At 27.5% G+C, this 12,902-nt stretch overlaps 1 protein-coding gene across 2 annotated transcripts in view; it reads right to left on the reverse strand.

Moving 5' to 3' along the window:
• Window positions 1–12,902, reverse strand: part of LOC100215621 (supervillin) — a 58,827-nt gene that overhangs the window by 24,706 nt on the left and 21,219 nt on the right. For both annotated transcript variants that reach the window (XM_065817553.1, XM_065817552.1), the window contains exons 5-8: window positions 12,711–12,777; window positions 8,639–8,812; window positions 8,387–8,523; window positions 726–873 (exon numbers count right to left, since the gene is read on the reverse strand). In XM_065817553.1, coding sequence (XP_065673625.1) covers window positions 726–873; window positions 8,387–8,523; window positions 8,639–8,812; window positions 12,711–12,777 — 526 coding nt within the window. The remainder of the gene's footprint in view (window positions 1–725; window positions 874–8,386; window positions 8,524–8,638; window positions 8,813–12,710; window positions 12,778–12,902) is intronic.

Genomic DNA, 12,902 nt, shown 5'->3' on the forward strand with positions numbered 1-12,902 from the left:
CCTTTATAACTAAATAAAAATCTAAAACAAAAAATTTTTGTAGAGCAAATGTTTTTTGATAAGTATATACAAAAACCTTTTTCTGAAAACAAAAAAATTAATTTATTTGCAAAAATGTTTAAATCAAGGTTGCCAGTTAGCATTATTTTGGCATTTTACAACCAAATTTATTATTAATAACAAAATTAAAGCAAAAAAAAAAATTAAAAAAAAAAGGAAAAACTTTTAAAATATATTAATCTAACACAAATGGCGTTTTTTCATTTATTTCATTTACCAATAGCCATGATATTTCAATCACTCAAATCAATAACTCAAATACTTAAGAGCCACTTATCATTTGTAATTAAAGAGATTCAAAAGTTTAAAAAATTTTTGCTGACAGATATTGCAAAAGCCTATGAAAAAGACCAATATGCCAGATATTGTTGAAACTTTGATAGGGCCAATACAAACTACCCTTAAGGTTGAAAAAAAAAGAATATAAAAATATTGGGGCTTACTTGACATAAAATAACAAGTCTAGAATGTCAAAATGAACAACTTATTAACAGTAGCAGGCTACTTCAAACCTGACTAGTGTTTTGCTAGCAAATTATTTATAATTTGATACAACACAACATAATATAACACAATCAAATATAAACTTTGCATTTGTAACTTAATAATAATAATTACAACAACAAAAAACAACTTTAATTAAATGTAAATATATGTGCACATACTCTTAATATACTTTTTATCACCAAGAATTTTCCAGAAAGTAGTTGTCATTACTCCTGGTTTTTCTCTATCTTCATCCATAAGGTTAATACTAGCAGAGATACACCCCAATTCTTTCCATTGATGCACTACAGAGCTGATTTCACAACCCTATAAGATTTATTTAAAGAAAAGTAAAAGATTTTTTAAGTGGTCACATTGAAAATTATTATCAGGGTGTTATCCAGCCTGATGGCACCACGTATAATGTGAAATTCCTAATTAGTTTAAAATTTCCAAAGTTTCAAAAAATCACAGTTAAAAAAAACTTGAAAAAAACAAAAAAACAACATATAAACATATCAGGCTCAGATTTAATGTGTTATGCTAGACACGTAGAAAATGCAACACGCAATGTTGTATGCACTACATTTAGATTTACAATCAACTTAATTCATTTATGGAAATGAATTAAGTTGATTGATAACAATACTGTCAACCGGGGAAACTTTGGTCGCCGGGGTAACTTTGGTTAATTGTTGATTTTATTTTAAATTCCTAAAATTTAACAAAGATAGCATTTTGTTTAAATTTTGTTACAGATACTAACAATATATATCAACTATTATATCAACAATTTATATCAACAATTTTGGTATATCAACAATTTTTGTGAATATAGCACAGTTACTTCGTAGACTACATTGACATTATTTTGGCGTTTTTTGACATTTCTGAAACATTTATTAAACCATTTGGATTCTTAGCCGGTGAAAATACTGAGGAAATATAAGCGAAAGCCTGGTTCAAGAGCATATGCAACTAAATACAGCCAAGAAATGCTGTCCAATGCTATGAAAGAATGTTTAACTGGAAGCATGAGTGTGCGAAAGGCTAGTCAACAGTTTGGAATTCCATTGGGTACACTACAGAACAAGTGTAAAATTCGACATTCAAAGAAGGTAGGGACACCGTTGCCTCTGAGTAATGAGACTGAAACACATCTTGTAACTTCGATCAACACCCTCTCCCACTGGAAAATTCCATTGTCTTCAATAGATATCAAACTTCTATAGAAAGATTACTTGGATTGATCCGGTGTCCATGATTCATGGTTCAAAAACAACATTACCGGTGATGACTGGTTCAAATCTTATATAAAACGAAACAATTTGACCCAGAGGTTGGCAGACAATGTGAAACCAGCATGTGCCGAGATCAATGCATTGAATGTCAACCTTTACTTCGATGAATTGCAACATGTAGTTGAACATGGGCCTGCTAGTCATATATACAATTGTGATGAAACAAATGTGATGGATGATCCTGGTTCAAAAACAGTTGTATGTCAAAGAGGTCTTAAGCGTGTTGAGCGAAAAATAAAATATTCCAAAACCACAACAAGCATCATGTATTGTGGCAGTCCAGAAGGAACTTTTATCGCACCAATGGTGGTTTATTGTTGAATGGACAACTGGTGGCCCGGTAGGCTGCATTTACGATGCAACCAAGTCTGGCTGGTTTGACAGTAGATGTTTCAAAAGATGGTTCATAGAAGTTTTCTTAATGCATGTAAAGGATCAGCAAGGCATTAAAGTGGTAATTGGAGACAACCTAGCTTCACACTTTACAACCAAGGTTATACAGTTGTCCATTGAGAACAATATTTGTTTCCTATGCTTGCTGCCCAACGCTACCCATTTGCTTTAACCGCAGGACGCTGCTGTTTTCCGTCCGCTAAAGATAGAATGGTGCAGAATATTGGAAAATTGGCGAAAGGAATCGCGCATCAAAGGATCAATACCAAAAAATCAGTTTCCTGGTCTCCTTGCTCTACTGCAACGTCAATTGAAAAGCGATAATTTGAGATCTGGCTTCAAGGCTAGTGAAATATTTCCCTTAGATAGAGAAATAGTCATGAAGTGTTTGCAACAGGTTAACGAAGACATTGGAGGAGGTACCGGTAGTACTGCTAAGAAAGTATTTAATGAAGCTATAGCAGGTCTATTAGTAAAATATTGTAGACAGGATGGGAAAACAAAGCACAAAGAGGAAAAAAAATCACACCTGGCAAAGCGATAACACCGCAAGATCTGGCGAATAACACAACCCCTACCACATCAAAGAATAACAATAACACCAAGAATAACAAGAAAAGGGCAAGAGTTGAACAAGTGTCATCATCCTCAGATAACGATGATAATCTACTAAAAAATGACTTTTAATGACTTTTGCACAATAACAGGGAGCTAGTTACAAAATTTTTTGTTCAATTAAATGTTTATTTCATGTTTCTTTAAGTGTTTAAGGACTGATGATTTTCTAAAACTCCAAAAAGTGACCAATGTTACCCCATAGCAGGGGTATTATTGATCAAACATGATAAATAATAAATGACCAATGTTACCCCAAAACCCCGGGGTAACATTGGTCACTTTTCGATGTTTAAAAAAAAATTAAAAGAATAAACTATAGCCAAGACCTATAATGTACCACAAGAGAAAACTGTAAAAAAATTAATAAGATGTTTAAGAAAAACTGCCGAAACTGACCAAAGTTACCCCAGTTGACGGTAGTTTTTATTTTTATTTGAAAAAAAAAAGCATTTTCATTAACAAGCAAGCTCATTCATCCAAAAGTTAGAAAAAAAACTTCATTTTTTAATTAACATCAGTTCTCTAGTTCAGATTTTTCAATATGTTTTATTTATACTTTTCTTATTATTCTAAAACACTTTATTTACATTTTTATTGCTGTTTATCGTAAGTTACGAAAGTTAGAAAATCCTTTGCATAATAATAAATAATAAACAATATACTTCAAAATAATTAAAAATACTCTTGGTAATCAAAAATGAAATGTATCATTTACATTATATTTGCGTAAAAAATAAAAAGGAATAATTATATTTACATTAATTTTATTAATTTTTTAAAATTTTATTTACAAATGCAAATTACTTGCTGCCCTTGTGCAGCAATGAATCTCTTTCTGCCCCATGAATGCCATTGTTGCTTGTTAAAATTAATTCTAAAATAGCATATTGCAACAAAAGTTCTTTAAATTAACATTCTTTTTGACCAAAATTGGAGAGCAAATTGCTCATCTAAAAGCTATCGAGTTATCAATTTAAAGTTTTTTTACTTCTCGCTAATGACATTTTACAACACTATAAATTTTACAACACTATAAATTTATTTAAAACTTACACATAAAAATTTATTTAATGATAAAAATTATAATATAAAATTAGATGAACAAAAATACGAATATCTATGTAAATAAAGTTCAAAAAATTTAATTAAACTTTTAGTTTTAAAATACTTAAGTATTCAAAATTTTCCATACAATATATAGTTTTTATCGTCAGTTGTCAAATAAAAAATCTTTTCATATATTTAAAAAGTTACAAGAGGATCATGGAAACCATCAAAAAAGTTTTCTCATAAAAGTTTAATACTATTAAGAATATTCTTTTTTTTTTTATGTTTATATAAATGAAAATAAACATAAAAGAAGACAATATATGTAAAAAAGTGTTTAAACTTTTTAAAACTATATTTAAAAGCAATGTATGTAATTAAAATAGATGAAAGTACCAAACTCATTCATTCAAAGTTTAATTGCAAACAATTTTCTATTCTTAAAATATTTCAAATTTTTCTACTTATGTGGAACCGAACCATTGGTTGCCTTAAACTTTTTTTTTAAATTTCAAAATGCAATGACTTTTTTTTGTTGCTTTTTCATTCGCCAGCAAAACCTAATAAAATAGTTTTTTTTCTTTTTTGTGTAAATTTTCTTTGGTTTTTACAAAATCTTTTGTTTTGACTTTTGAATTTTTGTAAGTTTTTAACGCTCTAAATAATCAATTCTGTTAAAATTATTAAGATTCTATGTTAATCAAATATTATGTGTGAACAGGGAGAGTCAGGTAAGAGGGTTAATAGAAATTTTTTTTTGATTAGTAAAATAATAATCTATTCAAATTTTATTTATGCTTTCTTTCTACCTACAGTGTGACCACAGACTATATGACTAATATTAATGCTCATTATTAAGTTTTAAACCTAATAATTAAATATTAAGCATTCTTTGTTTAGAATTCTATTTAATGCTTACAGCACCTTTAACATGTTATACTCTAAAAAAGTTTCATAAATCAGTTATTAATGAAATTTCTGCTGCCTGAAAATTTATTTGCAATTACAGAAATAAAAAAACACAGCAACAACAACCTCTTGAAATAAAAAAAAACACAACAACAACCTCGTGAAATAAAAAAAACATAACAACAACCTCTTGAAATAAAAAAAACACAACAACAATAACAACAACAACCTCTTGAAAAAGTAAATAAATTTAATACTAAAAAACAACTCTATTTTTAAATTTTGCAATCCAGAGTTATACTCATAAAATAAAATCCAGTGTTATTACTTAACACTGGATTTTATTTTATTTTACTTAAAATTCCATTGTTTTTTTTTTAGCCCAAGAAAGCTGAAGCACAGGAGATTATATTTCCATAGTAACTCAAAAAGATCAAGAAAGACATCACATAGACTTGTGAACTTTAAATCATGTGCTGTAGCGCCCAGTGTATATGGTGATGGTAATTTAAAAATAATATTGAAGAATGATTTCAAAGAAGTCAAGGACAGCACAAACAGTTCAACAAACAAATGTTTCAGTTAAAATGAAATAAAAATGGTTAAGAATATAAATAACATAGTATATTGTGAACATACAATAATATGTAACCATTGAAAATGTAAAGTATCTGGAAATTGGTACAAAGTTTGTGGAAGTAAATCTTATATTCGAAAAACTGAAAAGCCTATTCATATCAAGTTATACAACATGAAATTAAAGCAGCAGTTCGTGCCTCAAATAGAAAATATTACGGCTGTTTTGACTATCAAAAAAATGTTAAAAAAGAAGACAATATCAAAAGAGTCTCTTCCAGTGACGCATAAGCTCTTGATACTTTTGTTTACACATGCCATGTCATGTGCAACTGATAAAGGGAGGTTTAGGCAAATCAAAATATGGCTATAAAGAAAATGAGAAAAGTTTGTATCAAAGTCTTCACAAAGAAATATTTACTTTGGAAACTTTTATAATTGTATATTGTTAGAAAAACTGAAACTAAATTACTATATTGTTAGAAAAACTGGAACTAAATTATTATATTGTGAGAAAAACTGAAACTAAATTATTATATTGTTAGAAAAACTGAAACTAAATTAATATATTGCTTTCTTTAAATGTACTACATTTGTGCTGGTTATTTATATTTTTGGCCAAAAAAAGAACAATAAATAAGTATTATTATAAAAAAAAACTATATGCCTTATAAGGTAACTTAAGTGTTACATTGGTGTCCAACATGTCTAGCACTGCCTTTGCCTAGGCTAAAATTATTTTTGAATAATGCAATAACTTTTGCCCTTTTATAAAAAGTTGCACCTGTCCTATACAAATTCTACCATCACATTTTTTTCATAGATTTTTTTTTATTGAACTTAATATATAGTAAGTAATTGTAGAAACAACTTGATGTTCATCCTGAATAGTTTAGCTAGAGTTATAGCAAAGAATTAGAGAGCTGTTTTTTCTAAAACAGAAAAAAAAAACATGTTCGAATCTACATAAATTTGTTACTTATAAAACAGGAATTATGAAGAATCAAAAAAAAATAAAAAAAATGGTGGTAAGTTGACAGTAATATAACTGAAATTGTCCATTTTGTTGTTGTTGACTTGCTGTTTTTATTTCCTTGGTAGTTTTATAAAATTTGATCCTAAATTTCAAAAATTTAGGATCAGATTTTGTTTATATTTTCATGAAAGTGAAAATATAACAATGCAAAATTTTTTCTAGAAATCTTTCTGAATAACCAAGGCAACCTCATAAAATAAAATTTGAGTGAAAAGTATAAGGAAAAAGTTTTTATTTAAAGGAAAAAAGTTTTTATTTAAAGGGGAAAAAAAAATGTTTTGCATATAATAATATATAACATAATATATTTTTTCTGTTAAGGGTCAACACTAAGTCAACCCTATGACAGACTCAATAACAGGTTTTATAAGATTTTACAAAACAACTTAACTAAAAACAATAGTTAGCTTGCAAAATTTGTCTATTTTTGTTTTAAACTTATTAATGGACTATGATTCAACAACTGAAGCAGACAATTTGTTTCATAACTTTAACACTCAATTTTGTAAAGAAATTTTCACAAAAACCATTTTTGAAATAGGTATCAGTAATCGTGCAATGATCTGGTCTTCTTAAATAAGCTACTTTATATTTTTTTTACAAAGAACCTGCCATTCATTTTTTTCTATATTTTTGTAGCATTTAAAAAATTGGATTAAATCCCCACTTTTATATATGATGAAAATTTTATACATGATGAAAATTTATAGTTATCTAATTTATGAGTAGATCATTAATGATTATTGATAAAAACTCTGAGATGACTAGAACAGTAACATTTTCACAAATAAGACATTTTGAAAATTTTACAAATTTGAAAATTGATGGTTTAAAAATATGTAATTACTAATTTATGAATATTCCAGAAATATGCCTTGTAAAAAAGATTGTGTCAAAAAAAAAAGTAAAAAATCATCTTAATTGTAAGGTCATCTTCTACAATATGAAATTTTTACTGATTTTAAAAGTAAATACCCTAATTTTAAAAAAGGTTTTTCAAAATTTTGTAGTTTGCGTCCAAAATAGTGAACCAGTGTGGACCCAAGTGGTACACAATGTATGTGTTTGTATACATTATCAAAACTCAATATTGCTTGTAAATGCTATCCAAAGGAATGTAAATGCTATCCAAAGGAATGTTTAGCTTCAAAATTTCTTTAGCTTAAAGAAATTTTAAGATAAGAAATTAAGTGAGATTGATAAAGAATAAGAAATTCAACTTAATCTATGGTAAAGCACTGAGAGATCACAATTAATTACTCAGACAGTTCCTTATTAAAATATAAAGAGCTAATTACTTCTCACTTTATTTAACTTGTTTTGCATTCATAAATTGCTAAATGCCAAACTTACTACTCGAAAGAGCTTCAAACTATTTTAGGGTACAATAAATGTATTATACTGGCAGATTTTGCAGGCAATTATCAGCTTTTAATACACGATAAACTAATAAGTTACCATTAGAATAAATAACAATGTACACCGAGTTGTTATTTATTTCAATAAAATTTCTAAACCAATAATTTAACATAAGTTGCTCTGTTTTTTAAGTGATGATAATAACCTTGACATATGCTTTGGATGAGTTTCAAAACAAAATTGTAGAGTACATTAAAGAATATTTAGCGCATATCAATAAAAAGGAATGATTGTTGCTCCATCCCAAATCTTCAGTCGATATAGCGATACTCCAATGCGGCAGCAGACTTTAAGATAGCCTATGTATGTACTGAAGCCCTTAGCAGCAGGCTATCTCAGTCATACTGCCACCTTGAATGTGAGAATTTCTGAAAGACTTAATTTTATATGAAATGCATATATTAAATAAAAATAAATAAGAATTTTCAATCTATAAAATAGGAATTATCGACCGATAAATTGGGAATTATTGACCGATAAAATGGTCTAAACTCACATATTATACATTTGTAATAATTGTTTGAATATAGAGAAAAGTTACCCTTGACTTTTCCATTATACTGCAATTTTTTCCATTCCATTGATGTATGTATTTTGGTGTTATCAGTACAAATACATCACCAGAATTCATAGAACTTGTTTTTGGCTCAACCAAACGAGTCTGAATGTGCCGATTTCCTAAAAAACAAGTAAAAATTTATTTCTGTTTTCATTTTTATATGAGGAAATTTATAAATATGTGGTAGAGTTATATGTTATAAATAAAAAAAGCATGAAAAGCTTTCTCTTTTACCTTTTATATGGAAAAGCATGACATCTTTGATACCATCATATATATTTGTTTTTTCTGTTCCAATACCAGTATTCTTATCCTTTTCAGTGGTTCGCAATGATCGACTTGCTTTTGTTATGTCTTCTTTGCTTTCCAAACCTTTTTTAGCATCATCTGTTAAAGCGTGTTCTCTTGCTAAAAATATAACATACTGTTTCATCAAATGTTTATAAATGTTTTATTTATGAAAAGTTATTAGTACACAACTATATTTCATAACTATTTTTCACTATTTTATATATATATATATATATATATATATATATATATATATATATATATATATATATATATATATATATATATATATATATTTATATATATACAGGGTTTGTGATAAAGCTGGCACAATTCTTTTCTTCACGGTAAACACAACTGTAGACAGAATATTCAAAACTTAAAGGTGCAATAGTTAAAGTTTAGCTTATAATGAGAGTATAAAATTATACTCATTCAAGAGTTAGTAAGAGAGGGGAGAGTCAGCAGGCTTTAAGATAGCAATTTGAATAAAAACAAGCGCAAATGAAATACGAATACAAAATTACTATACAAACGCAATGTGAATAGAAAATTACTATAGGAAAATAAACACTGCAGAATATTTTTAATTATGTAAAAACACAAGTAAGATTTATTTGATTGCTTGAAATATTCCACACATTGTTATAATAAAAATAAACATAATACAATTTTTTCAAGCTCATTTTTGTACACAGTACAAAATTTTAAATTAAATTAAAAAAAAAAAGTTATAATAATCTCTAAATTAAAAAAAAAAACAAAAAAAAAACATGAAATAAATATGAACTTATTTTAAAAAAATATTTTAAAAATTAAAAAAATAGAAACAAAAAAAAAATAAAAAAAAATACAAAACCATTATCCATTTCTTAATTAAGTTGTCAAAATATTAAGTCACTAACTTATTCTTCAATACTAGATCAATAAGAACATATAAGCACTTGCGTTTTTGTTTGGTAGCATTTTTGTTTTACCATAAATAGTTTTTATAAATAGTGAAAAAATCAGGTGCAAACAATATTCTAGGAAAAAAAGAACTGTTCTACTAGAAAAACAATCATTAGAAGATAACAGGAGGATACCAATCAAAACCCAAATTGTTGTTTACTATCTGTTCCTGGGGAGAATCCAGGGACAGAGACAAGAATGCATAAAGCAAATTGAGAAAGAAGTAACAAGTTTATAGAAAAAGAAATTAAATTTTCCACATTAATAAATTCAAGTTGAACAGGCAAAACTGGATCAAGTGCTGAAGACATTTGATAAATGTGTAAGACATAGAAAATACAACTCATTGAATAAAGTTTTTGACATCACAATAAAAGGTAGTGAATGGCACTGCAGTGAGGACACAAGATTGTATTATCTTTAGATTGAAAGCAAAAAACAGGTCACGTATAAAACTGGGAAGGTTGCTAGTTCAAAAACTATCCATTTATCCAAAAGAAGAAAAATCTCCTTGAAGCCCACTTCAACAACAGTAACAGCACCAACAACAGCGTCAAATTCGGAATCTAAACCTGAGGCATAATATCGAGAGTCTGAAGATTCAGAAGAACAGTCCGCAAGTACCAGCAAGAACTAAAGCAAAACCAAAACTGCAACCAAATTAGTAACATCTTCAAAGTAACCAACCAGCAAAGCAGCAACCAATTGTTGACAGTTATCTCAAGATGAGATTGACATTCAGACACCTTCACAGTCTGATATATTTGGATCAACTATTAAAGAAACTGTTAAACTTACAGGAGAAATGAAGAAAACACTACATTTAAATGTATTAGTCACCAAGAATATTGAGTGTTAATATTGAAGAATAAACAAAGAAAAGTTAAGTTATAAGCGCTAGATCTACCAGATAGAAAAACAGATACTGTTGTTAAAGGTATAACAGCTATTCTCTATGAATACAATTTATAAAAGAGCATGAAGATAATTGTAGCGGACACTGGAAATACAAACACTGGAAGAAAGAATGGGATTGTCAGTCAATTACAAAGACATTTAACTGAAAAGAAACTGAAAGAACCACAGTTCAATGGTTGTAAACATTATGTTTTTGACAGAGTCCTTTACCTAGTAATGGACGAAGAACTTGGAGGAAGCAACATGTTGCCTAATATTAAATATCCGCTTATCCCCCTTTTTTGAAAAATCAGAAGTATTTCCTAAAGTAAAGTTTCAGAAAATACCTAAATTAAATAATGCAAGATGGAATTCCTAGCTCTTTTGGCATTTATTCTTCTACCAAAGAGAAGAGACTCACTGCTCAACATTTGTAGATTCATCTCTTACAAATGGGTGGACCATTGGTTTACTGACCAAACATACAATGCAGATGGTTATCAGAAGCAGCTTGTACGATCAGGAAAAAGTGTATAACTCAGTGAAAAAAATTTGAAATCAGGAACCATTGGGACTGGAAATTTTCAGAGCAAATCAGTGTGCAGAACGAGCAATCAAGTGTCTTCAAGATCTTTTGTTACTGTAAAAAAAAAGAAAGAGAACCTCCAGCTTAGATTTATTATGTTTAACAAAGCATAAGAATAGTATATTATGCTTTAATTAAGCTGAATACTTAACAACATTTTTTTGATAAATACAGTAATTTTCATACTTGTAGAACTGTTATTTAAGTTTATAATTTTATATTTAATTTTAATTTAGAGTGTAATAATAAACTATTAAATGCTTAAAACTACTTAATAACTCTCCAATTAAAAAAATTAGAACTAAAAATAACTACCCTAAAATTGTTTGAAACTTTATTCATATGCAAATACGGTAAATTTGAATACATGTATGTATGTATGTATGTATGTATGTATGTATGTATGTATGTATGTATGTATGTATGTATGTATGTATGTATGTATCTATGTATGTATATATATATATATATATATATATATATATATATATATATATATATATATATATGTGAGTGTGTGTGTATATATATGTGAATATATACACACTAGGGTGGTTCAAAAAACAACATTTTTGAAAAATATCTGCAGCTCGCACCTTAATGTGTTCTATATGATAAAATAATACTGAATTTAAAAGTTTTTTGAATAAAAAATATTTTTAGAGGTGCCTCAAGACCCTTTGACATTTAATGGGTCCCTAATACTAATAAGAAAAAAGTTTTTCAAAAGTATGTCTAGTTGGGTCTCAAAATAAGCGAAATTGTATTAAAGCTTCAAAAATAATCATCATTTTGTAAAAAAATTATTATTTTAGGTTTTGGTGAACAGAAAATGGTGTTTTTTTTAAAAACTAAAAGCGAAAAATAGGGAATTTAACAAGATTTTTTAATTAAAATTTTTTTTAGCGATGTTTTATTGAAAAGACTTTTAAACTCAGTTGCAATATTATACTATATTATAAACATTAGCATTTAGGTAATTCCTGGTACTGCGGGTAACAGTAACATATATACTATAAATACATATATAGCTCTTTAAGTTGTTGGCTTTGAGAGTAGGGAAGGTAAAAAAATGTAATTTTGATTACTTTTAATTTTCAAAAAGCATTAAATTTATTGCAAACAAAGCATTTTTTAAATTATCACCGCAACCTTATTTGGATCCACATTTATTAACTTCGTAGTTTTTTTTTCTTGATTTCCAAAATTGCTTTAGGATTAATAAGTATGTATTTTGCTATTAAACCCTCGCTTTATTTTGTAAAAAGTTCTTCTTTAATTTAAATAAGTTTATATTATGCATTAAAAATGGAGATTAGGTTAATCTTAAGCCTCTCTTTAGTGTGTTCAACATGTATATACATGTAAAACTCCACTTTTTTTATCAATATTTTCATAAAGTCTAACACTATGTATTAGTTCATAACAATTGTTTATTTTTAGTTTTTGACTATGCATTAAGGATCACAGAAATTTTTGGAAGTTCATCTTTATTAGTATAATCTAAAAAACATTTTCAATGTTAATAGAACAGTAAAATCTGAAAAACATTTTCACTGTTTTTAAAAATAATTCACTTACACCTTATTTTCCCAGTGTTTAAACCATTGGTTCTCCCTATAATTTTGAAGTCTTTCTTATCATTTACCTTGAATACAAAATATATAATTAGTTTAATTAAATGCAACAACAATAAAATAATTAAAGTAAAACATTCAATACATAAAAATATTTATATATAGCAATAAAAAAAAGACTAAAGCTAGTTGCTAC

The sequence above is a fragment of the Hydra vulgaris genome, chromosome 14 (assembly GCF_038396675.1).
Source record: "Hydra vulgaris chromosome 14, alternate assembly HydraT2T_AEP".
Taxonomy (NCBI): domain Eukaryota; kingdom Metazoa; phylum Cnidaria; class Hydrozoa; order Anthoathecata; family Hydridae; genus Hydra; species Hydra vulgaris.